Source organism: Agelaius phoeniceus, chromosome 13, assembly GCF_051311805.1.
Source record: "Agelaius phoeniceus isolate bAgePho1 chromosome 13, bAgePho1.hap1, whole genome shotgun sequence".
NCBI lineage: Eukaryota > Metazoa > Chordata > Aves > Passeriformes > Icteridae > Agelaius > Agelaius phoeniceus.
Window position 1 is genome coordinate 12,745,853 of NC_135277.1, and position 26,370 is coordinate 12,772,222.

The 26,370-nt window shown below is 35.4% G+C and overlaps 1 protein-coding gene across 2 annotated transcripts in view; it reads left to right on the plus strand.

Moving 5' to 3' along the window:
• UNC13C (unc-13 homolog C) overlaps nucleotides 1-26,370 on the plus strand; it is a 169,243-nt gene that overhangs the window by 53,644 nt on the left and 89,229 nt on the right. The window contains exons 3-7 of one of the 2 annotated variants that reach the window (XM_054642193.2): nucleotides 8,852-8,874; nucleotides 9,401-9,465; nucleotides 12,996-13,068; nucleotides 20,588-20,659; nucleotides 25,342-25,561. In XM_054642193.2, the coding sequence (XP_054498168.2) occupies nucleotides 8,852-8,874; nucleotides 9,401-9,465; nucleotides 12,996-13,068; nucleotides 20,588-20,659; nucleotides 25,342-25,561 (453 nt within the window). The remainder of the gene's footprint in view (nucleotides 1-8,851; nucleotides 8,875-9,400; nucleotides 9,466-12,995; nucleotides 13,069-20,587; nucleotides 20,660-25,341; nucleotides 25,562-26,370) is intronic. The other variant, XM_077185387.1, reaches the window with a different exon arrangement.

Sequence of the window (26,370 nt, forward strand, 5' to 3'; positions counted from 1 at the left end):
GGTTAGCCACATTTCCTTTTTCACTTGTGTATGTGTGCACTCTGAAAATCCTCTACTAATATTACAAGAGGTAAAATAGTGTTCTAAAGAATTATTAACCACTCCATGAATTCAATCAGGATGGTGCTGATGAACCAAGGTATATTGATTTGACTCAGCTTCGTGTGCTTGTTTCGTGCACAGGAGAGTGAATGCATTATTTTCTTGCTACTGGTTTCACTGGAGTCAGGCATAAGTCTTTATAAGCCCTTCCCTTCCTATTTCTCTACTGTCCTTTGATGGAGAAAAGAGATATCAGAGACTTAAAACAGAAAATGGCAGCCTGTCCAGCTTGAGATTAATAGATTTGTAGAAAGGTTGCTTTTGAAAAATTATGGCAGGAAATATAATCAGTTAGTCATGAAGATGATACATCCATCTTTTTGTCTGTGAAGAAAAAGCAAGTAGTTACATTCACCAGCTAATCTAAAGTTGGTGCTTCATGAAAGGATGCTCTGTATCAGTTGCCAGCTACACACTCAGTCTGTACTTTTTCCCCACTAGTTAAGTGAGTGAAAGGATTAAAAAACCTGTTTAATATATCTTCCAGGAAACATAATAGTGTTGTTCTGGCTTATATATTGTGTTTTAATTCTGTGGTTACAGCATTTGTTCTTATCAGGAAATCTTAGATTATAATAGTGGGTCTCTTTGTAAACAGGATAGTAACCAAATGGATTGAAGAGCAACAGTTTAATCTAGCATAGTAACTCCTGCTAAATCAGTGTGCATTACATCAGGGAAATGTATGTCACAACAACATTTGTGTAACAGTCTCAGATTCAAAAAATTCTACTGTTACCAGATCCCTTTTCCTAGAATAGCTCCACCTATTCTTTAAGCATAAAAAACAAATAAACAACCAGGTAAACAAACCCAGACAACACCCCAAACAAAACCAAAAAACCCAACCAAACAACAACAAACCAAAAAAACCACAACAAACCACCCCCGCCCCCCACCTCCCCAACGTCCTTAATCAGTAATGTTTGGCAGAAATCTGTGTTTTGGCTGTTTAATAAAAACAGCAAAATAAGTACAAATAAATACATACATAAATAAATAAATAAATACAAAACCAACAAAGCAGAGCACACCAAACCTCTTCTGTTAGAGAATGACTTCTGTTTTTAAGAAAAGTGATTGGTTAAAACTGCTGGTCTCCTCCATAAATGAAGAAAGTCTCTGCTACTCTCCTTCTTATGACAGCAGGAGGCCATTTAACACTATTTTAATTGACTTTGGAATTCATGTTGATTGATAAATATTCATGCAGTTTGTCTGCTCTTTTTGAGCTTAAACAGATTTAAAGCTGCTAGAGCTGAGAGGAAAACTGACCATGAATATCAGTTCCAAGGAGTTTTTATACTGGTTTTGCTGGGAAAATGAACACCATATTGCATCATCAAGAATGAAAAATATTTTTATTTCCAAAATATTTAAGCATTTTCTTCAGATTGTTGTGCTTTAGAAGTGGAAATAACACTGCATAATTTTTGAATGCAGCTTTGGGATAAAGGAATCTTGTTAAAGCATCAGGCTGAAAAAATATCTAGACGCACATTTAAAAAATGTAATGACTTGGAAAATGTGAATTTGTAAATGCGCTCAAGTCTTCCTCTCATGTATTAGTGAAGTAGAATATTACAACAGAGTGTGTTAGAGATTCTCTGTTTTGCTGTCAAAGGGAAATTCTGAGTACTCCCATGGGACAGGTAGCAGGTTTTTTTCTTTGTGCACATTTTCCAGGTGATCAGTGGAACACCTAGACAGTTGTCTCTCAGGAACTCTAAATAGAAGCAAATACTCGAACCCTCTCCAGTTATTGCTGATGCAAAATTATTGTTGATACTGACAGAACTTTGCTAATCATGAGGATTGTTTCCTTGAGGACCTGAGAGTATTCTTCAGATGGCCTGCAAGTTTTAGTAAATCTGAAAATCAAGACCTATGGTTGTGTTGATGACAGAGCCATTTAAAAATGTCTTGGATGCTATGATAAAGAATATGGTGTGCAAAAGATACAAGGATACAAGTTAGCTAGGAAAAATACCACAGAATATACTGTAACCTGTTTCTGCTAAATTAGTAGTGGCAAAGAGCAATCTGCTGACTGACACTCAGGTAGCTTCTCTGGAGTAGATTATTGGAGCAGCAGCAAGTGATTTGTCAATGCTGTCAGAGGCCCATAAACTAGGGATAGCTCTGGGTATCACCAGTGCAGCTGCAGCATCACCAAAGGAATTCTTGTCCTTCAGCTGCATATGTACCAAGATGGAATAAGGACAGACTGATGTGATGGATGTACTATTATTGAATGTAAAAATGAACCAGGAGAGAGGAATATTTATAAAATGTACTTTTTAATCTTATCCTGTAGCTCTTCTTGATTAATTTTGTACAAACAAGATGGAGCTGATGCTCTTCTGAATCCATAAGGCAAGGAGGGTACTGCAAACATAAAGTAGGGGAATTTTCCTTAGGAACTTTTAAAGGCATGTTGGGTGAAATTTCCTTTTTCTAAAAAACCGTGAAAGTAAAGGACAAGGAGACATGCCTTTTTCTATTAGCTATAAAAAGGGATTGAGGATTTCAGAAGGATTTATGCATGTCCTATCAAGCACAAAAAGTCCAAAAGTACCAAAAGTCATCCTTTGAATTCCAGTGTACCAGTCTATAGTTCTTAACATCTGTGTCTCTCTTTGGTGTTTAGGCATAATTATTTCAACTTATTATTTCAAGCACAGCCAAAACTGTAATTTGATTTTGAGTTTACCCATAACATAAAAGATGACAGTAAATAACAATTTTGGGTTTAATGCTAATCATATGGGTTAATGCTAATCATATTATTTCAAATATTGTTCTTCTCTTGTATCTCTTAAGCTAGTTTGTTATCAAAAGAAGAAAATCTGATAACTTTGTCGTATCTCAGTAAGTGTTATTAGCTTGATGTCATCTTTTTATTTTGTATGTGATTATACATTGACTCATTTTTTCTTTGCCATAAGTCTTGAAATTAGCTTAGCTAATCTAATTTTTTTAGCCTTCTAGTTTGGGGGTTCTGAATGTTTGTAATGTTTAAAGTGTTTGAGATTGTTTTAAATAGTTCCTAAACCTTATCTCAGAAGTGGAAACAATTCCACAGAAGAAGAAACAACTTCATGCCAACAGCAGCTATGAATATTATACCCTGTGAAATATGTGACTGTTGCTCAGACACTACATTCTGATCCTAGCTGTACAATGTTGTTCTTGCTCTTTAAGAGTACTATATTTATATGATTTATGAATGTGTAATCATTAGCATTTTATTTAACAACAGGGGTACACTTTTGAAGCAAATCTTTGTCTTCCCAATTCACCACATTTGCTTTGATCACTGGAATGGCTGAGTGGGATCTATGTGTTTTACTGATGCAACCAACCCAGATGTTGCTCTTCAAGATCACATCTGATGTGCTCAGCAGCTCAGCAGCTAATGGGCTTTCAGTCATCAGGGCCAAAAATAGAAGCAGTATGAAGTAAATGCCCCAAAACATTTTTGCTGTGAGCACTTGTGTCTTTGTCACCAGCTGCTTTGACCTTCCAATCCACTCTTATTGCACTCAGCTCTTTGCTACTGCCCTCGTGTTCTCTGTGACCCAGGGTGGACAGCAGTTCACCCCTCTGTCCCAGGCTGCCACCAAACCTCCCAGCCCTGCTGTCCATTCTGTCTATGCTGTCAGGAAAAACCAGATTGCTTGTCTCAGTGCAATCCTCATGTTCAATGCAAGGAACATGGTATTTGTTTGTTAGAGTCCAGAGGAACTGCTCTCACATTTGTTCTCCAACCACGGGGCTGTTTGCTTGGATTTCTTTGGAAGTAATCTGATTGGACTTCAGCTTGCAACTCAGACCATGATACATTTGTGGCATTGTTAGCTTTGTGATGCAGAAAGTTTTGCAATAATCAATTATCTATTTGTTTTCACAGCAAATAATTAGTTACTTGGTTGCATGTACTGTTATCACATATATTGAGGGAGATTAAATATGTCTTTTCATCCTTTTTGGATAATGTATGCCTTGTCATTTTAATGCTTTCTGGGGTGAGAAGGGAGTGCTTAAAATGCGTGCTGACTCTTACTTCCTACCATCACTGTAACAAGCCAGAGATTGTCAAGAGAGCCCAGTCTTTAAGAGAATGGTAGTTTTTTGAGCTCACCACATTCTGTAATCAAACAATTCTCATGACAGTCTATAACTTACTGTTCTAGAGATAAGTTCTAGAATTTGGTAGAAGCATCTATTAGCTGTTGAAGAACAATAGAAAACAAAGCCATTAGAAGTCTAATGGGACTCAACTTCTAAACACCAGAGATGGTTTTAAAGCATGTCCTTTTGTTTCAGATTTGCAGACCACTTTATTAATAGAGACACAAATGCAGTTTTCATCCTCACCAAACTGACCTCCTGTTTTGACTCTCCATGTATCCACTAGTAATTTTTCTACATCACTGCTAGTAAAATGCTAGCAGCAATTCTTGTATTTCTCCTGTCAACCAAGCTTTATTCAAGTTTGACCTTCTCTTTGTCAGACAAGCATCACTCATCCCTTATGATGTGCTAGTTTAATATTATCTTTCAAGCGTTATACGCAATCTCCATAGAATAAGCTTCAGCAATACAACATCCTCTGGGCTTACACAGTGTAATGTTCTGTTCTCTAGTGGCAATAATAGCTTCTGGGTGCAGCATTTATTATTTTAGCATGGCTTAATTTGTGTCATTGTTTTGTCCAATCTACTTCTTTAATGTCCTGCTTCTATTCAAACCTGGTTTTCATCTTTTATTTCCATTTCTTGGCAATAGATTCTAATTAAAATTGTCCATCTCAGACTTGAAACTACTTCTGACTGTGGGTACTTTACACATGTTATTTTCATGGAACAGTTGTATTGTTATCTAATTCCAGCAAGTATTTTGTCTGAAGGCTTTGCTTCCAGGAACAACGTAATTATCAGTCATTTAATTATCAGTCGTTCTTGCAGCCATTTTTCAGAATTAAATATTGAAATGGTACTTTGAGAGAATAATGACCTTAAATCTTTTTCCTATTTGGTGTTGTGCCAACAACACTCTTTGTTGTGCACTCTTACAAGAGTGGAAAATCAATGTTTTGATTAATTTTGATCCTAGGATTTCCTAACAGTTTAGCGTTTTAGAACCTTGTTACAGTTCTTGTGCTATGGTGTGGAGTGAAGAACTGAATTTTTGTAGTCATTAAAGACAGGGGAGTGAATGGGACATTGTTCTGCTGCTCAGAAAAGTGCAGAAGTGAAATAATGACACAAGACTTTTGAAGGAGGGTTATGACTGGGGACCAGAATCACCTGAACCTCTTTGATGGAAATACCTCTGCTGACTTACAGAGCCAGTTGTATTTCTGATAGTGTCACAAGCTAAAAAAGCAAAGGTCTGTCCTGACTTCCATATCTTAATTACTAATATACCTTTCATGCTTGGAAACTCTGTCTTTTCAGCATCCTTTATAGATTTGTTTTTTCCTCAGAAAATTGGGTATAGAAACTGGTTGTCTTGCATGATTAATTTCTATTTTGTGTAAGAAGTTACAGGTGACAACAATAGAATGAATAAACTGGATCATGACTGAAAACTGAAAACAGTTGATAAAAATATTAAGTTAAACTCTTCTCAGATCTGTTAATTTTAATTCCAAGATTGAATACAATTATGCAGTATTAATGAACACTTGTTGGAAATTTTACTTAGCCTACATTTAAACTGGTAGGTGGCTAGAAAATAACCAGGGAGCTTATTTGACGGTACTGAAAAAATGACAAGCCCCTCTCACTTCATTCCACAGCCATACCCATATGTAAACTATTTTCAACCGAAGCCAAGATTTAGTGGATATGCTGAGAATTATACAGTTTGTTAATACCTGATAACTTATTAAAGGAAACTTAAAGACTAATTTTATCTAATTTCCTGCTTAGTTATCTAATTAAATGTAATTGACTGCCTTAAAAAATAAAAAGGGCTTGTGTGCACTTTCCTTTTGCCTTCAATATTTGACATTAGTAAAAATAATTTTCAGTAGTATGTAGATAGATGACCACCCTGCTCTTCATCATTCTGCTACACAGTTTTATAAATATCAATGTGGGCTGTACTGAGCTGAAATAGCAACAATTAAGAAGCAAAAGGATTTTTCCTATAATCCTAGTAAAAAATACCTTCCTCTTATCTACAATGGCCTGTGGTATAAAGGCACAATCTGAAGGCTATTACTGGTATTTCATAATTTAATGAATTTTCAATTAAAATGTAAGGAGAAACAACTAATTAAAGTAAGAAGGGTTACCTATAAGAACCAGTGTTTCCACTGCTCCTAGGTGCACTCATTACTTTTTCAGGTTAGTATTTTGACTGTGTGGATGACAGAAGTGAGTTATATGAAGATAAGCTCTTTTAAGTAAATCATTGTCACTCAGCAGTATAATCTGAGATGTCTAGCCTTGAATCCCTGATTTGAAAATACATTCAGTGGTCTCTTACATAATCACAGCTCATTTCTTATCTACATCAAGGAATGTTGCTGTCTGTTCTGGTAGCCTAACGACTACTAAAGTGACTCTGTACACTTCCTGATTTGGTGCTATCATACATGCAGAGAACGCTTCCACAGTTCAGATTATTTCACTCATGGTGAGTTCAGAAGAAGCAGTAAACAATGAAGTTTTCAAACTAATTTTGTCTCTGAAGATGCATTCATTTGTTACAAAGAAGAGATGTTCTTAAGATCTCTTTTTTGGGAAATTTGCGTCACTTGTCCACTTTATGCAATTTCTATTGAGAAAAGAGACCATTAGATGGGTGCATCTTTTTTGTATGTAGTGACTGCCAAGAAAAGCAAGTTAAACCAAAAACATACCTTTCCTCCTTCCTAATTTTGATTGTCATTCTCCTCACTAAATTTAGGTAAAATTAGGTTCCAGTAAAGGAAATGTAGTGAAATTAGATTAAGTTGGCTGAAACCAAGAGAGGTAAAGAAAAATTTTATATATCTATCTGTCTCTCATGCTCTGAAAAAATCCATTTTATCTAGAAGACAAGTCTCAACAATTTTTAATATAAGTTTTTTAAAAAGTGAATTAATCATATAATTAATGTGATTCTTTAGGCATTTGATAGCTAAGTGTCTGCCAACTATTTAAAAATTGCATTCCACATAAATAATACTGAGATTTTTTTCTGCACCTTTGCATGTCAGTATTAACAATTTTGCTATGATGAGACATTCTAAAAGAAGGTGCAGGTTGCATAAAAAGATTGTGGTGAGGCTTCTTAAATTACAAATAGTGTCTTGCTTAAATCTTCCTTCAGTCCCCAGATTTTTCTTTACCTTTTGGACTCTTCCTTTTTTACAATTTGGAGAATGGATACCTCTGCCTCTCCTACCCCGTTGCTAAGTGCTGTCATGCCTTTCCTTTCATTGATGTCCAGATGCTGATCCAGCCCTCTGGGTTTTACTCCTCTTTTCTTTAGGCCTCAGAAAAGCACACCCCACCCTGTTGCCATGGCCAGCCCAGCTTACAGTCACCTATTTCCTCCTGGTTCTGCTTTCACCCTGCTTATGAAGTGCTGTAATAATTTTGGAGTTGGGTAGTTAGATCTTATGGCTGTCCAAATGTTCTTTATATGCTTGAAAGAGTAGCCAATACTATCTGATATTGTGAGACAAATCCATTTCACAAGTATTTTTTTTAAATAGAATATTTAAAGAGTAAGCTCATTTTCATAAATCTAGTCAGTCAAATGCTTTGATCATATAAGCTGCCTTTAAAATTAGTGGCAGAATAGAGCCTTTTAGTTCCCTGATTGTCACTACTGTACACTATGCAATTTACAGCTGCCAGTATATTTTGGACTTATGTGTTTGAGTGTCATTTTTCCTGTATATAAATTGGTTTAAAAATTAAATGTGGCACATGTTTAAGGTGTAAATTGTTATTTTGTGATGTACGTAACCTGAGATATCTCTGAACATCTCAAGAATATCCAAACGATTTAAAGGGTCCTTGAGCACTCCCTTTGGGGTGGTGGGAAGATCAGTAAGGTGACAATTAAAACAATGCTCTTTCATCTATACACTGTACTATAAAGTACAAATGTGACAAGGCAATAAAATGAAGGTAGTTTTTTCTGTCAGCAAATATTTTCTGTCTGATTGTAAATTTTTATATTGTGCTCTTGTGTTAAGCAATTTAGAATGAGATATATATATGAAATAACTTACACTTTCACAATTGTAGTTCTGTTAGTATTTGGGAGTCATTTCTGTCATTTTATGAGTAGCTGTGATAGAAGAGTTACAGTTCAGGAGTTGGGCTGGGTAGTGTGGTCTCTATATCCTTAGAAACAATTGCCTTTTCCTTGAAGATAGAGCATTATTTATTTGAACACTGAAAATATATTAAATATATATTCATTATTATTTAAAATACATTTTTTAAAAAGCAATAAAATTAAAAATCCCATGGAGATGGGGTATAGTATGTGAAATATGTACTGTCCACACTGTCCTTCATGAGTGGCAGGTCTTCTTATCTACCAAGAACATCTTTTTGTTTGTTTAAAATGTAGTGACAGTGATCTCGCCCCAATTATACAGCTAAGGACAGGTGTTATTTGGATTCTGGTCTACATTAACAGATTAAAACACTGACAGATTTTATAGCATGAGACTTTTTTCATAGACTGGTTTTTCTAACCTGTATTCCCCTTCTTCCCAATTCTCTTTCAGATAGCGGTTCTGTGGATGAAAAGGTTTAAAACCACCTATTTGCTCTAGGGATCATGTATTTTGTTGATGTTTGTTTGTGACTTACTTGACCTGTTTTGTTCCATCATTTTAGTTGTGAAATCTGCATGGTTTTTCCCAGCTTTCCACTCTTTTGTTCTCCTTTGATTGTATTGCAAATGTGTTGCATTTATATACAGGGTATCCCTCACTGTTGTGCTTACCATAACTGCCAACACAGGGGTCTGCTACTGTCAAACACAATTCTGATTTTTGCCTCTTATTATCACCTACCCTGCATTATCTATAGGATTTAAAGGGCAACAGTATTTGGGAAGCAATACCTTACCTTCCCATGGGCTCTTCCACTGTGTGTCACTAAATGCTGAATGCTATCAAAATGTTTCCCAAAGGAACAGTTAGTCTAGCTTTGGCCTGGAGCTGACCCTGCTAAACATTTTCATATGTCTTACATGTTTGATGCAGTTAAATTCTGTCCAAAACTTACTAAAAGCAACCAAGTAACTGTACTTTTTTTGATCTCTATTAAAGGCTCGGTTGGTAAGCGCAAGTTCCTTGGATGCTTCCAAGCTTTATGCAGTCCAAGCATTTGCTGGGTAAGTAAAAGTATAATTGATAATTTTTTTATTTGTATCTGCAAATTATTCTTACAGCATTATAGTATTTTTCCTAAGCTTTCTGTTTTAAGAAATTGTATTATTTTAAAAGGAAGATAGTTTCATTATGTTTTCCCCTTTTAATTTTTTTAAATTCGTTATTTTCTGAGAAATTAATACAACAATTCCAATGGTGAGGTCATTTAGATAACAGATTTTACCTCTTTGCATATAAAATGTGTCCTTTAAAGCTGTTGCCCAATTTTGTCTTTCTTCTGGTAAATGTATAGTACTGCAATTCTAGCAATATAATATCACTCTAGTACTTGAAATTAAAAAGTCAAGGGAAAAGATCTTGCAGTGGCTGAGAGTGTATATGGAAGAAACCTGTACATTTTGGTTTTTTGTCTCCAAATGAAGTTATCGTGCATCCAGTTCAAGGGATTCCTTCCTATTTTGAATACTTTCTTATTATTCAATCTGGAAAGGTAAAGAAATAAAAGCCTTTGGTAAAATGTATCAGTTATATTAGTTACCTAATTAAAATGGGGTATTATCCTCTTGCTGGTGAACTCTGTAAGTACTTTTTTTTACTGTAATTACAATTTATTACAAAGACAAGGTGATGAGATTAAATTAATCATTCATCTTCAGCTTTTATGTCTGAAATGCTATGCAATTGACACTGTGAAGTTTTTCCTGTTTAGATTCCTATTTTGAGCAGAGGTGGGTGTCACTAAAAGGTAGTTATGGCATTAATTTGCTTAATATTATGCACTGCATCAGATGGCTGACAGTAGCTCAGTATTAGCTCATGTTTTTAGATGAAACCTTACTTCTTTTGCTGACAAAGTTTAGACCTGTCCTTGCCTTGCTTTTCTCTCCACAGTATCTTTATTCAAGCCTCTGTTTTACTAGGCCTCCTTAAAAACAGTTATGCAATTTTTATTTAACTTCTCATTCAGGCAAAGAATGCTATCATTCCAAAGACATTTGTGGCTCTGTTTTAATCACACTTCCCACACTTCTACTCCTTCGTGCAAAAACTAATGCTAATTTCTAGGATCCCTCAGTCTTTTTATTGCCAGCACAACTGACTGCAGTTAGCTCTGACTCCTTCTCCCTCTTAGTCTCTCCAAAAGGTTTTGCTATTTGAAGTGAGGGAGGAGATTTCTTCCCTCACAACCATTGTTACCACGCTTTTTCTATGCAAAAATACCCCAGCTGACTCTCTTCTCTCACTCTTCCCTCTCTGCCATAGCACAATGCTGTGACCCCACCTCGTGCACCAGCACCCCCAAGTCCATGGCAGGGACTGCAGCTCTCTGTTCTCTGCAATGATCTTCACTTGGTTGCATGAAATGAGAGAACAGCCCATGACAAAAAAGTAAAGACAAAGACCAAACAAAGCATTTCTGGGGCTTCTCATGCAACTTCTCTGTTAAAAGGCAGAAACACCACCTTTCCTGGTTTTTCCATACCAGTATCACATAATAACATCTTCATTTTATATTTCTTCACTTTCTTGAAGATGAGGTACTTTAGAGCTCATTATCGCCATATTTTTAAAAAGTGAAAGTAGGTCAGCTGGAGCTCTCATCATGTGTATGGATCCTGGGTAGTTCTGTTTTACTTTTTCCAGAGACTTGCTCTTGTGTTCATTTACTGCTTCCTAATGAGCAGTCAGAGACTGATAATTTTACCACATGGCCTAATCCATTCTGAAATTCACTAATGATACACAGATGGTGCTGCATGCAGATGATTACTCCTTTCCTTCAGTGGCATTGTCTCTATGGTAAATCAAATTTATTTTTCTTGAATTCTCTGACAAATTCAAATAGATTACTGTTAGGCAGAACATTTCCAGAAGCACCAAAAAATAGTCAATATGACAGGGTTTTTTTCCGTGCCTTTAATGATAACTTTTATCAAATTATTATGATTACACTTCATCATCTTCTATGTCAAGTTATTGTTGAGTTATAATTGGAAGTAGGGAGGAGAGTAGACAATTCAATGTATAACCTACATTAACATGAAAATTTTTCCCTTGCTATGTTATTTCTTAATGATGACTAAAAGGAGTTTAGTAAGAACCTCTATTTTAGTCATATTTTTATGTTATAAAGCAGAATAATAGATAGAAATCCTTTTACAGATATTGCCTCTATGTGAGCATAAGAATGCCTTATACACAATAAGTTTTATTTACTGCTGATGGAACTGCTCCTGAGTAGCAAAAAGCCCTGAGTTTATTTTTTGGTCTCTGTACATTTACTTTTCACAACCTCAGAAATGTTATTTTATTTCTATCACACTTTTGCTGGGTTTGTAAGTATGTCTGGAAGCTGCAATTTGGGTCTACTTTGATCTTTATGTTATTGAAAAAAAATTCTAGTATCACAACCCGGCATGGAAAAATGGTTGTGGGAAAATATAAAGGAATTGCATAAACAGACTATGAATTCTTTTCCCTTTCTTAGAGAATGGTGTGAGTGTATCAGAAGGAACTGAAAAATTCTTCACTGATTTTAGTTATATCTTTTTTCACATAATAATTGGAACAGGTGTAAATAAACTTAGGGCTTTCAGATGAAAAACTCTTCGTAGTGAATGCAGTTTTTATATACACAGAGATAGACATATAAGAACTGAAATGGTATCTGAGGCAGTGCCAACAAAGGACCTTGCAAAGAAACATGTTAGGTCTTGAAAAATCTGATAACCTAGCTTCTCTGAGAATTTCCAAGTATCTGTAAATTAGAACTGACAAGGTATATGGAGATCTTCCAAAACCCTCTGTGGAAAAAGTTCAGGAAGATACCTGTGTTAATTGTTTGGAAGAGTCAGAGAGAATAAGGCAAATTTGTTATCCAGATCAATATGTATTCTTTTAAATTCTATTGGTGTGTCAGCCTTTTATTCTTTGAAGTGACTCCAAGTTGCTCTTTGTTGTTGTTTCCAAGTTCTGTGTGAGACCTAACTGGGGTTTAATTGTGTGCTCAATTAAAAAGTTCAGACCAGGCAAGAGTAAAATAATGATGGTCACCATGGAATTATTTTAAAATGTGACAAGTTCTGTTTTCCACAGTTGCATGGAGTTATTTGAGATGTGATTATGTATTTAGCTGGATATTTTAAAATTTTGTATCAAATTTAATACAACAATATTCACTGACATCAATGATGTTCAATATGGAATGTTGGCCTGCATCTCAACTACCAGATATACAAGAACTTATGAACCAGATATACAAGAACTTCTCCTGTAATTTATAAATCAATGGTAAGAAGTTTTAGAAGGTATTAAGCAACCATTTAGCTTTAGCTACTCTGCTTTGGGTGAATGCCAGAAGAAAAAGCACCAAGAGCACTCACGCTGGTTTTTCAATTGGATCACACGCCTTTGGCTGAGAACTGCTAATTTTGATTTTTAACTGTAAATAGAAATACTATAGGCAGTTCTTAAGGATGTAGCCTTATAAGCTCCATGTTTTTATTTTCTTATTTGCCTTTTTATTTTTCAGTCGTGGATTGTATGGAATTGACAGCATGCCAGACCTACGAAGAAAGAAATCTTTTCCCATTGTTCGAGATGTGGTGAGTAACTTCTGAAACTGTTGATTCATTTGCCAGTTGTGCAGGTCTTTCTTGTAATTACTATTGTGCATCAGAATGACAGTTTGCAACAATTGTTTTATGGAAAAAAGGAATCTTGAGAGAGTGGATTGAGGGCAGTAAAAGTCAATGAGGCAGTTGTTGTAATGGACTAGGTAAGTCTGAATATCTCATTGGATATTTAGGTATTACTGGTGTAATCAAGTAATGTGCATTTCATGCAATAAAAAGCTACTCATTTTCACAAAGATGTTGTTTGGGATATTGTTTCACTTGATATATTTTGATACTGAAATAAAGTTCCTTTTAAAAAGCAGCCTTTTTCACTATTAATATTTTAAAGATTTATGCATACTTTAGGTACAAGGTGAGGTAATCAGGATTTCTAACAGTCATTGTAAACAAGAATAATTTAAGAAAAGAAATTTCAGTGGAAAAGAATGGCAGTTCCTTTGAGATTTACTCTGACTTCCAGTCTAAACAAGATTAAGAAGAGTCTCTCTGCCCCAAAGAATTTCAAGTGCTATTCACATTTCTCTTTTTCTGTAGCATAGAATGCATAATTCAATAAAATACATATTTAGTCTTTAATGATGGTGAGCTCCCAAACCAATTTCTCACTACAAAGAAGTGATTGGGTGTTAGGTTAAGTAAATGATTGCTGTTATTGTCATTAAAGATCAGGCTTTGTCTATTATTGCTCAATGTTTTCTCAGTTTCTGTGTTCAGTTACTCTGTGGTGATCTCCCACACTATCTGAGCAGTCAAAAAGAAAAGCACAGCAACCATTTCAGAGTAGAATTCCTTCTGAAATTGATGAAAAATTACACTGCACAGCATAGTAGAGCCTGCATTCATTTAAACCATCTTTTTGACAGCAGCTTCTTTGCTATTAGTTGTATTAACTAGTATAGTCTATTGTCTTGCTATGATTCTTTAATGCATGTTAAATGGCACTCTGCTTTGTTCTTAGTTGTTGGAAGTGCTTGCAGAAAGGTATAGCTCAGAATACATTAAGACATCAAAATAAATGTAAATGATCCTTTCTTATGCTTACTTATGACTGTTTCAGAAAAACAGAAATAATATTGTTAGAAATGAGTGCTAGACTCTTTTGATGCTGACTAAAATAAATATAATTTCTTTTCTTTGTTGTGCAATGAATCTGACAAATTAATACTCTCTATAATTTCTTTCCTATCTTGTCTGGATTTTTAAGGCTATGGTAAGTACTTCTATATTTATAAGTGTTCTGAAATGATCATAGTAAATGTTACAGATTCCATTAATGTTGTGTTTTATTATGACTTTCTACTGGAAAGTTAAAATTATTTTATAACCAAGAATTTAATCATAAGGAAAGTGATGCCTTATGTGAATGTGTTCTCCTCTGCATCATGTATACCAAAATTGATGGAAGAAGTTTATGTTAAAAAGTCGTCAGTATATTCCAAATATCTTTCCTGATGATACAAGCACAAAGTTTAGGTCTCAAGCATGAAGCTTCCCCTGTGGTATTGGAAAGTCTTAGATACCTAGAGAAAGAGAAGTTCAAAGTGCTCCCTACTTTTAAATTCTCTTGTATCAATCAGTTTTAGTTTTTCTTATTTTCCTAGTCCCTCTGCACTTCCAGTTTCACTCCATTATTTTCATGCTTTCAGCATTGTGTCTCAATATAATGTTTATCAAAATTCTGTATGTTTTCTTAAGATAATATCTCTAACTCCCATTTGTTTTCATGAATTCACATTTTAAAAAATCCAATTTTCAACACAGAAGCATAGAATATGTTGAGGTGAAAAAGACCCACAAGGGTTATCAGGCCCAACTTCTGGCCCTGCACAGGACCATCAGGCTGATACTGTGGCCACTGCCATGGGGAGCTGTTCTGGTACCCAACCACCCTCTGGAGGAAGAGCCTTTCCCTGATACCCAACCTAAACCACCCCCCTGACACAACTCAGGCCATTCCCTTGTGTCCTGTCACTGTCACCAGGGATCAGAAATCAGTGCCTACCCCTTCTCATTCCCTCACTGAACCTGCAGTGAGGTCTCCCCTCAATCTCCTCCAGGCTGAACAGACCCAGTGCCCTCAGCTGCTCCTCACAGGGCTTCACCTCCAGACCCCTCACCACCTTCACTGCCCTCCTTTGGATGCTCTCTTCCTCCTAAACCACTGAAAAGTTTTTGTATGCAATTGCATTGTGAGTCTCTGCTTATTTTAGATTCAGTCATTAGAGAGGATAAGGCAGTGAAAATCCACATGCAGGAACAGTTCTGTTTGCTGCAGTCATGGGTCATTATTAGACTTCTGGTAGAGCATATCTGGTACAGGAGAGAGAGAGAGTGCAAGGAGAAGTGATGGTTCAAGTGCAGTAACAATACAGAGAGCATGAACAGATCTGTTTACTGTGGAGCCAGGAAAAAGAGTCCAATGCACTTGCTGATGGAATTGCTATAACTTCTGCTTTTAAAAAAAGATATTATCTTTTGGATTCTTTAGAGCTTGAGTTGAGGTGAGAACCAGGGAGAGAAATAATAATTATAGTGGAGGTTAGAAGTTTATATCTCAGTGGCCAAATAGGTGTGGTGATCTGCCCAGCCACAGCCAAAGGTAGCTCTATTTTACTGCCTTTGCTGCTGTTAATGCCAGTCATCATTTTGAATGTTATGAAGATTCTAGAAAATTCCTGTGTTTATTCGATTTAAATGTGATTTTATACTGTGTAATCACTGTAATCAGGCCAATTTCTTCTTTTGATCAATCAAGACTGTATTGCTCCCTAGCTTTATTATTTGATTATAAGAACATAAAAATAATTTGTGAATCTTTGCTGCTGTTGTAAAGCAGTCTGTCGAAGTGAACACACCAGATGAAACAACTGCTTGTTTCAGCTAAAATGATAATGCACTAAATTTTTTTTCTGTAAGTTTCTCCACAATCAAAACATTTATAGAGGCTGGAATTCAAATATGGTAATTTAAGATTCATATAAAGAAGATACTCATTTAAATTGCATATGCCATATCCTGTAGTTTTATATGTTGTCAGCTAAATACCTCGACTATTTTACATTAATTCTGCTATGAGTAGTCCATTAATTCTGCTATCAGTAGTCTGAACTCCTTTAATCATTGATAGGCAAATTCAGTTATATTCCTAATAAAAATATTCATACATAAAATAGATAAATCATAACATAGTAAGTATTTGTATATTTGTAAGGGCTTTTTTAAGTCTACTAAATGGAAATCATAACAATATAATTATCTTTGAGGCTGGACAGATCATGCTTTTTTGTCTGTGCTACAGATATGAAGAAAAAGCAGATGATGACAGTTATGTCCAGTAATGATTGTGTAGTGGAGCTGAATTGTCTTTTTTTCTAAATCTTGTTTCTGGGCTCAATGCTGCAGTTCTGTTGAGTATTTCTGTATTAGACATCGACCTTTTTAACAGAAATATTGAGGGACAGGGCTAAGTAATTTCCCTCACTACCTTACTTCCTCTCCAGTTATTTTGTCTTCCTTCCTACCCCCTGTAGTTGCTCAAAAAGAAATAGTTCTGAAATTGTGCATGTTTTAAATGCTGTAAACAGTGAAATTTTTGTCATGTTCACCTCTAGTGGGTAACTTTTTAATATCACATAAAAAATAATATTAGCATTTCTAAAGTGATGAAAAATGGTTTGTCTTCAATTTTTTTCCTGCTGATAGCAGTGTGTAGATTTTTTTTTTAAAGGAAAAAAGGAAATATGATGAAGAAAATTGAAACCCTCTATAAAACCAGAGGAATGAGGACTGCATGGCACAGCCAGCAGTCATGAACAGTTACATGAGCCTGACTGTTTGCTCCTCTGTGCTGTTTCAGCTGTGCAAGACACAATTTGCCTATTTCATTGTGATAGAGGACTTCTCTTTTTTTTTCCCCTCAACACAATTGATCACTTAACATGTAATTGTATCTTGAATCTAATTTGCTTTTACTTACAGTTACCATTTTTCAATGTTTTTGCTAGAACGACTTCTAATTATATTAATTTCTTTATTTAAGCTGCTATGGCAAATTTGGAGATAATAAATTCGACAGTGTAGATACAAGTTATTAGGTAGTCTAGAAGGCCTTGGGCATAAAGGAGACTAATTTATTTTAAATCCTTTATTAGAGAGTTTCAAAACAAATTATAAATTAAATAGACAATGGTCTGCTTTATAATCTCTTATTGTTTGGGGGTTTTGCTATGATTTTGGTTGTGACAATTTTTTTCACATATTCATAATTCAACAACAGTTAAAGTCCTTATGCTCTGCAGGTTGAATTTTTACCTAAGGAAAGACATGAGGTAGTATCTGGACATCAGTTTGAGAGGGTACACAAGTATAAACTGCTGACAAGTTCTGTGTCCTTTAAGGGAGAGGTGTGAAACACTGCAGGATCCTGTTGCTCTCCGTATTCTTTTGATGCTCTGATGTTTTGGACTTGCTGGGACCTCCAGCTGATGAGCTGCACTTCCCTTTGTTTCTTGCTGCTGCTTGAAAACAGAGAGGCAATAGGGGAATAGGTTTTCTTGTTATGTTCATAACCTGTCACCTTGTTTCCCATAGATAAATCTGGCAGCTTTTTCCCCTTTCTCTTTCCAGAATGCTCACTCCTCATTGTTTTATTCCATACTTAAGATGCGACACTGCTATGTGTTCAGTGCTTCATGCTGTTGAATTATCACCAACTTCATTGTTTTAGAACAGAAGCATTGTATGGGCTTTCCCTTGTAGATGCAGTTTGTTCTGACAGTGATACATAAATGGAAATAATCCTTATGGGGTTTTTTTTCACTAAAATCCCTGTAAATTTAATCCATATGACTTTTAAATTTACTGGTTTATCATAAATCCCTCTAGATATCACTTTCTTCCAACATGACAAACACTTTATTGAGAACAGCCTAATTATCTGTTTCCTATTAGGTTTTGTTATTTTATATAGGGCACTGTGCTATAATTTTAGACACATTTCTGATTAAGAAGAAAATAGTAAGACTCCATGATTCCAAGGGCACCCCTTGGGAGAACTGGGCTTGAAGGACACATGGCAGGGTTAAAATTGCTTCCCCATTTATTTTCTCACAGGAAACAGTATCTGTTTATTGACTTACAGGGATAGCATGAAACTGCAGTTCTGCTGGCTCATGTTCTTTGGTATTGCTGGAGGACAGAACACAGCAGCAGTCATTGCCCTATATTTGAGGTTAATGTTCTTATGCCCTTTGTCCTCCTGTCCTGACAAGTCGTTCACATTGCTCTATTGCTTGGAATGGCCAGGATTATGCTACTGAGACCTAGAAGGGTCAAATCCTTTCCTAAGTGTAGGGGACATGAAAACTATAAAACTAGCACAGTGCAGGCAAGTAAATCTACATGGCTACTTGTCAAGACTTTGAGCAAAAACCTGTGCTTCAAGAGGGATCAAAAAGTTGATGCTCTTACAGTACATTGTTTTAAAACCCAGAACTATACTGATAATGAAAATTGTTTCTTTTCCTCTTAACGATATAAAAGCATTTTCACTTGCCATTTTTAACTTTGATATGTGGGTCTTGTAGTGTTGTGTTTGATACAAAAAATGTGAAAAAACAAAGCCTGAACACTAATCTGACAACCATTGAGGCTGTCAGTCTCACTGGCACATAACTATGGCATTTCCCACATTCATAGAATTAAAGGATGGTCACAGAGAAGTAAACAGGATTATTTACTTAATAATAAAAGAATGGAGAATCTGATAGCAAATTAATGGCATAGAGTTGGTAAATTGCTGAGTTTAAAAGAGAAAAAAAAAGGGAAGATTCTTTGTAATAGGAGATGTATCGAATACTACTAAGCCAAGGATGATTTCTTACCCTATAATTGGTTTCACAAGATTAATAATTCTGTGTCAGTCTGCAAGTTTAATTATCATCAAGAGAAACGTATTGAAAATTGAATTAGGGAAAGTGAACATTTAAAATTAAAATTGAACAATCTTATAAATAAATAAATAGAAATCCATTTTAAATATACCACTGTTAAAATTATATAATTGGAAAAAATTGGAATTGTCTCTTCATCCAGAGACTAATGATGCAGTTCCTTTGCTGATGTAAGCCTAAATTGCTTCTGGCCCAGTATGCATTTCACAAAAATAAGAATGTCACATACAAAGTATCATTTGAACTTTTGCTGTAATAGTTCTGTAATTATGGACTACAGAGACCCACTTCACAGTTAGGTGAAAATCTGTATCCTCACAACAAAGGCAACAACAGACTTGTGGTTAGTGGGTGGTATAATTGATCCACACACTGCTAGACTGTGAGGGCAGCAAAGCATGACAAAGCAGATAGTGGATGACAGAAGAACAGAGATAAGGCTCAAGTGTACAAACACGCTTGGAATGATTTAGAATAAGAGAAAGGAGGAATGAAAACAAAACTCCAGGTGCAGTCCAGTAATATAACTGGATTTATAGTGTTATGGTTGATATTGTGCACAGTGGAATAAATCTTATCTGTTTCTGTCAGGTCAAAAGGATTATTGATAGCAGAAGTGATGTTCAGATTTGAAATATTATTTGTAAAACACACAGAACTCATTCCCACAGGGTCCTTTCTGATCATTACACTCGCTAGTTAATTCTCAAGGACCCATTTAAATTTCTGCGGTATTGCAATAAGGAATATAAAATTTCTTTGTTTATTGTATATTAAAATTACTTATATTTCAGTCCCTTTGTATGTACCATGCTAGCTCAAAGGAGTTCATCTCTACAACCAAGTAAATTGTCTTCAGAAGCAGAAGTTTTCCATATACCAATAACATCATGTGGCCAAATGAGGATAGATTGACAGAGAGTTCTGGTCTCCTTTCCTGTCTCAACCAAAGTATTTCTCTGTATAGCTATCCATAGCATTGAATTAATATTTTCTTTAAGGAAAATAACACTTTAAGATTTCTTGAGGTCTTTTTATTTAAGTAGCATTTTATATACATACACACCATTTAAAAATGCTCAGTGAGTTACAAAAAATTATCCAGACTGACAACTTGAACCATAAGACTACTGCAAAATGATCTCCCATGTTGCTGCAGGCACAGTCAGCTTCCAAATTAGGGCAGGATGCCTATCCTTGTACCACATTAATTTGGTTGGCAAAGCAGAAAAACAGTGACAGCCTGTGGTTTAAAAAAAACTGAGTCACAAACCTCTGAATTACAGGTTTTGTATTAGGAATGGCAATTCAGCTGGGCACTGCTGAAAGAAACAGTAATGATGATGGGAAGTGTACTTCCATTCTGTACTGAAACCCTAAAAACTGTGAGCTGCAAACATTAACTAAAAGGTTTTGTATCTTCTACAGTTTTGTTTACATCCAGTAGTATAATCAAATAGTATTTGCCTTCCATTAGATACAACAGTTGCTGTTACTTGTATAATTGGTGACTCTTTTGCATTTGCCCTAAACAGACCCTTGCAGCTCGAAAATCTGGTATTTCCATGGCCATGCTCATCCGGACCTCCATAAACACTGAAGAAATGGTAAGTGTTTTCACTGACGGGTTTAAGATATTTAGGTAACAGATAAATTTTTGTTCAAAGATCTCTGAAAATTATTTCAGTGTTACACACTCCAAACTGGATGAAATGGAATGTATTCCATTTATTGTGTAGGAACTTTCAGGGAACTTGGGCAGAATTTGTTGCCTGATCCACAGTAGCAAGACCAGGTTTGCTTCTGCTGACTCACATCCATGATGGTCAGAGGGGACTAACCAAGAAAACCTTTGATTTACAAAACAGCTATCTGGGGAAGCCTTTTGTTTTAAATTGTCCAACTGTACCATGTTTACCTGCAGTCTTTCATCATCTTTCTATCTTCATCACACTGTGAGTGCAATTAGAATGACAGGGCTCTTCAAGATGAGTTTTTATGATCACTTTTCCCAGTCCTTGGGATAATACTTGATTAAAAAAAAAAATAACTCATGCTAATAATATATGTGATTCTAGAAGAAATATTTAATTCATACAAGAAGTAGCCACAAGAGTCTTTTGAAAAAACATACTGTCATAGCTAGTAAAATGCATGAGCTGTGGTTTTCCATTACTGATTTCACTTAGATTTGACAAAAGACATTTTTTTGAACAACAACACAACAGGTGCCATTTTCTTCAGGAATACTTAAAGTGTGACACAAGATTTATGTATGATCTAAGCAAAAGCAATAATTTGAGGGAATACAGGCCCATTTTGTGTTCCTCAAATTGCTAGTGCATACATAGCCTTCTAAAATACATCCTATTCTGAAGAAAAACGAAGAGTTGAATTTTTCTTACATTGTTGTCAAGGTGCATAGCAGAAGAATGGGAGAACAGAAAATACTGACAGGTGTTCTGGGAACTGAAACATGTAGCACAAATATTGACATCATTCTTACCTGGTTTATTGTGAACTTTCTGTGCTTGTATGGTAATAATGAAGTCATGATTTGGTGGTGCTCAGGGATAGGTTGCTGAGGTGGAAAACAGATGGTGTTTGAAATGTTCTTCCAGTAGGGGCAGTAGTTATTTTATTCTGCTATCTCAAAATAGCAGCAAAGGTTGATAGAATAGAGAACTATGGGATCTTAACTACTGAATTATGATTCAGGAGAAATGGAAAAGGAAAATTCATTTGAATGTATTTTTATACCTCTGTATTCTTTGTCCTCCATTTGAAGGATGTCATTTGAAAAACTGTGTACCAGAAATAGTTGTTTCTTAAGCAATCTTGAAATAAAAATTTAAGTCCAAAGGCAGACAGCAAATGTAATTTAGACACATGAAAGTTCATTTGATGAGAAAATGTAAAAAGTTAATTCAGAGTAGAGATGAATAAAAGAAGCCAGTCCTATGCCACCCTCACTACACATACCAAGGGCCAGGGAGTGCTCTTTCCCAGACAAGCAAAGGGTACAGCCAGTAAAGCCTCTTGCAGGATATTTAAAACAAGGGAAAGGCATTACTTTTCTACTTTCTAAGTAGCCAGCCAAACTTAATAACCTAGGGGATCATTACACTGGGTAGAGCAAGATTTGAAAACAAAAAGGACAGACATTTTCAGGCATAAAAGAATTCTCCAGATACTCTCCACAAAATGAAGATGTGAAATGCAGATCAAGAAATGCAGTCACCAATGAAATTTAAGGAAAAAACTTCCCCTTTGGGCAAGTTATTCCTCTGATTAGGGGTTTTCTAGTTTTTACCTTCCTCCAAGTTTCTTTCTGGAGGGAATATTAATGATTCTGGTGGGTGTGGGTTATTTGGCTGATTAAATTCAGTATGAAAATTCTTTGAACTAATGCCTTTATTAAAGCTCAAGTGCCACCTACTCAAAAAATTACACCCTGAGGTTAACGCTTTGAGCTTTGCCACCTGACACTGCTATCCTTTTGGTACAACACGCTCATGACACACTGAGTTTGTGTTTTCTCAAGCACAGACCCAAAGACATTTTAAACAGTGTAATACTTAGACATATGCTTTCAGTTGAGCACCCATTTAATTGCTTTGTTGAACAAAGACAGAGCTGCACACTTTTGAAAATTATACATCAATGACATCATCAAGTATTTCAGGTAGAATATGACAGAAGTAAATTTCCCTTTAGAGGATAAGCAGATAACTAAATAATTCTATATATGACTAGTGCTAACTGTTGCCAAACCAGTTATTAGTTATATACTTATATTGGAAGTTATTAGTGCCATGTTGTTATGCTCTGTAATTCATATACCAAAAACATTTCAACAGAGAAGAGTAATAGGAATGAAAGCCTCCAGACAGTAAGAGAAATAAAATTCTTCTTTGCAATTTGCTTTATTAACAACAGGGGAAAGAACATGTTCAGCAGCAAAACCAATCTACAAATTGTGTCTTTCAGCTGAAAACTTCATTTACCCTCAAAGGTTTATTTTAAGGCCTGTTGAGGGTATATTTTGTTACTTACTGACATTTCAGAAAAATGTAAAAGTTACTGGAAAAATTCTGAAAGTATTTATAATGTGAAAAATATTGAAGCTGAACAGGGTGAAAGGGCAGGATTTGTACTGAGGCTACATGAGCTCAGGAGTGGGAGAGTGTAATCAGTGGTTTCTGAGAAACACTATTCACTCAGCAAGCTGTATAAATTCACTTTAGGTTGTTTTAAAGTTTCCTTTCTGGTCCCTGTAACATGGAAGGCAAAAGTGGGGTAATATACAAAAATTAGTTCTCCAGAGTTAGGTAGTCATTACTATCACAGTTCTTAGGTTCTGCCAAATCAAACTGGTGCACACCTTTGCCTGCTTTCAGGGAAGTTATTAGGATAGGCTGAGAAGCACCCTGGAGGGCAATTCAGTATTTTTATTTTTTTTAGTCTTTTCTGCTGTATCAGGTTTTTTTCTTACTTAGTTCTTCAGTGCTCTCAGTTGTGCTTAGATCAGATGTCCATGAAATGTCTCACCATATATTTTTGGTCAGGCTCCACAGGGTGGATATTGTTTTCAGCAGTAACTACTAGCTTCAGTAAGTGCTGTTGTAGCCTAAGCTACCTAATATTTGGGTTTATTATTTTTAGTGATCCTATGAATCAATGGCTACCCTATGGCTACATGGTACTGTTTTTCCTGTGGTAGCAAAATTCCTTTGATTGATGACTTTGTGCAACATTATGCAGATATGCACACAAAAAGAATATTTGACTTTTATCAGACAATCTATTATTAGCAGAATATCTAACAAGTTTGAGTAGAGATGCAGGTACATAAAACCAAGAATATGTCAGCATATTTTTAGACAGGTTAATATCTTCCATTTGGCATACATTTACCACAGCTGAATATGAAAGATAAGGGAGTGCTAACAAATGTTTAACTGAATAAGTTTGCCTTGCTTCCTATATTTTCAGAGCTGTGGCAGTGATGTTAAAAAAAAATAGACAAAGCACACAAATTGCAAAATCTTATTCCCTTGCCACAGCTTTATAGCCAGCATTAGAGCTACCTTCCATAATATCCACACCAGAGGAGGGCAAGGTAGGACAGGCAGACTTTCAGAAATATCCCACTGTGATATGTTTTGTAATACAGTTTCTTCTTTCTAAAATAAGAATATCATGATATTCTGATGATAGGATTATTATTTTATTCTAAAATCATAATATGGTGATATTTTTTGTAATACAGTTTCTTCCTTCTAAATGAAACAATTATTCCTTTATTAGGGAATCTAGAACTTCTAATACATTCATGGCAGTCACGTATGCATTTAGTCAACACCCACTCCCTGAAAAAGGCACAAACAACCTAAGCTCGGTGCCAAGTGCTGCATAGAGGCTGCTGAGCTCTTCTTATTCCCAATAAATTGCCTGGACCTAGAAGATCAGGTGCCTGAAAAAAAGCTCAAATAAACAAACCAGAGCATTGTACCCATATAAGCCAAGGTCTTGTGTGCAAAACTACAGGGACTGCTTTGTTTTCATCTTATTAAGCACTAAGGAGCGGAGACTGAAGTTGTTACAATGCTAATCAGTAAATAGCCAATAACTGTTCTTGTAGTACAGCTAGTCATGGGTTTTAAGCCAAAACAGTCCAAGAAATGGGTTTGGATTTTTGAGAGTATGTATCATTCTTGTCTATAGTAAAAAGCAAGTTGATGTGTAAAAATGAAACAGTAAGTATGCTATTATAGGAATACAGATAAAATGGAACCCTACAATTGGCTTGCTTTTATTTGATGAGGTTATATAGACACTTGGTATTAGAGGATAGTGTTGTATATAATTAAAAGGCATTTTTTGCAATATGTCTAAGTCCCTATAGGAAGTATTTAAATTTTCAGAATTAATGTTAGGTAGCTACTTAATATGCCCAAATGAATGTAATGCTGCTTTTTTTTTTAATTTCTGCCTCAAAATATAAAAATATATTTATATAAGACTTTGTGTTAATTGAATAACTTTATTCCAACTTAACTCTGCTCTGTGTAATCAGAGAAAACAGTCAAGCAGAGTTCTTTTCAAAGTGTAAAGCAAAATGAGTAAATGTAATGAGTAAATGTAAAATGAGTATTTTACAAATTATTTTATACTTCTATGTACATTCTGATATTTTCTAACATTTTTGGTGTAAATAGCATATAGTTTGAAACAGTTCTCTTGTGATATACAATACACCTGAAATACTTCTTTTCTTACCCAACAGAAAATCCATGTCTTCAAGAAGACCCTGCAAGCTTTGATCTATCCAATATCATCAACTACACCGCATAACTTTGAAATCTGGACAGCTACAACTCCCACATACTGTTACGAATGTGAAGGCCTCCTTTGGGGCATAGCCAGACAAGGCATGAGATGCACAGAATGTGGTGTCAAATGCCATGAGAAGTGCCAAGACCTCCTAAATGCTGACTGTTTGCAGAGTGAGTATTTCATTATAGCTGAAGTGTATTAATTCACACCTTTTGATTTTGTGTGTATGCTCAGCAATACCTTGAAATGTGGGACCAGATCACCCAAAATCAGTGAAGGTGTGTTGATGCTCCTCAGTTGAGAAGTTAGCCCGAAGCTTTAGAGAAAACCTAGTTAGAAAAACCTACTGTTAGAAAACCTACTCATTTTGCTTTTGTCCTTGAAATCTGTCAAATGTTGCTGGGCTTTTACAAAATAATGCTTGCTAACATCAGTGAATTATTTACTTTCCACTGTCTATGGCAATATCTGGAGCAATTTATTACTTGGCATAGACCCTCTCTGTTTTACTCAAAACACAAAAAATGTCAAAGGAAATATTTTTAAATTATTCCTGATACTTACTGTAGTCATATTGATGTGCTATAAAGTAGTCAAAAATATGAAACAGTAAGTAGGATCTTGTCCCTTCAAAATACTAAATACTGTATGTGTAAGGGAAAAAAATTTAGTCAGTAAGCCATTTGGCACTAGAATTAAAGCAGAGCAAGCAAAAAGCTCAGCTTGGCTCCAGCCACCACACATTGTTCTGTGAAAATATATCAGGTGTATTGAAATGATTTTTAAATTACAACATAATTATTATGTAAGATTCTAAGCAATAGAAAATCAAGACCTGGAAGTTTTCTGATTTGGAGTGGAATGGGCTTTCATACTCTGGAGTTATTCAACACTGTTTACTGTTGATATGTTTCAGAGCTTCTACAGGTTAGAAAACTACGTAGATATTTCACTATATTCTCTGTGTGAGGAGCTGTCA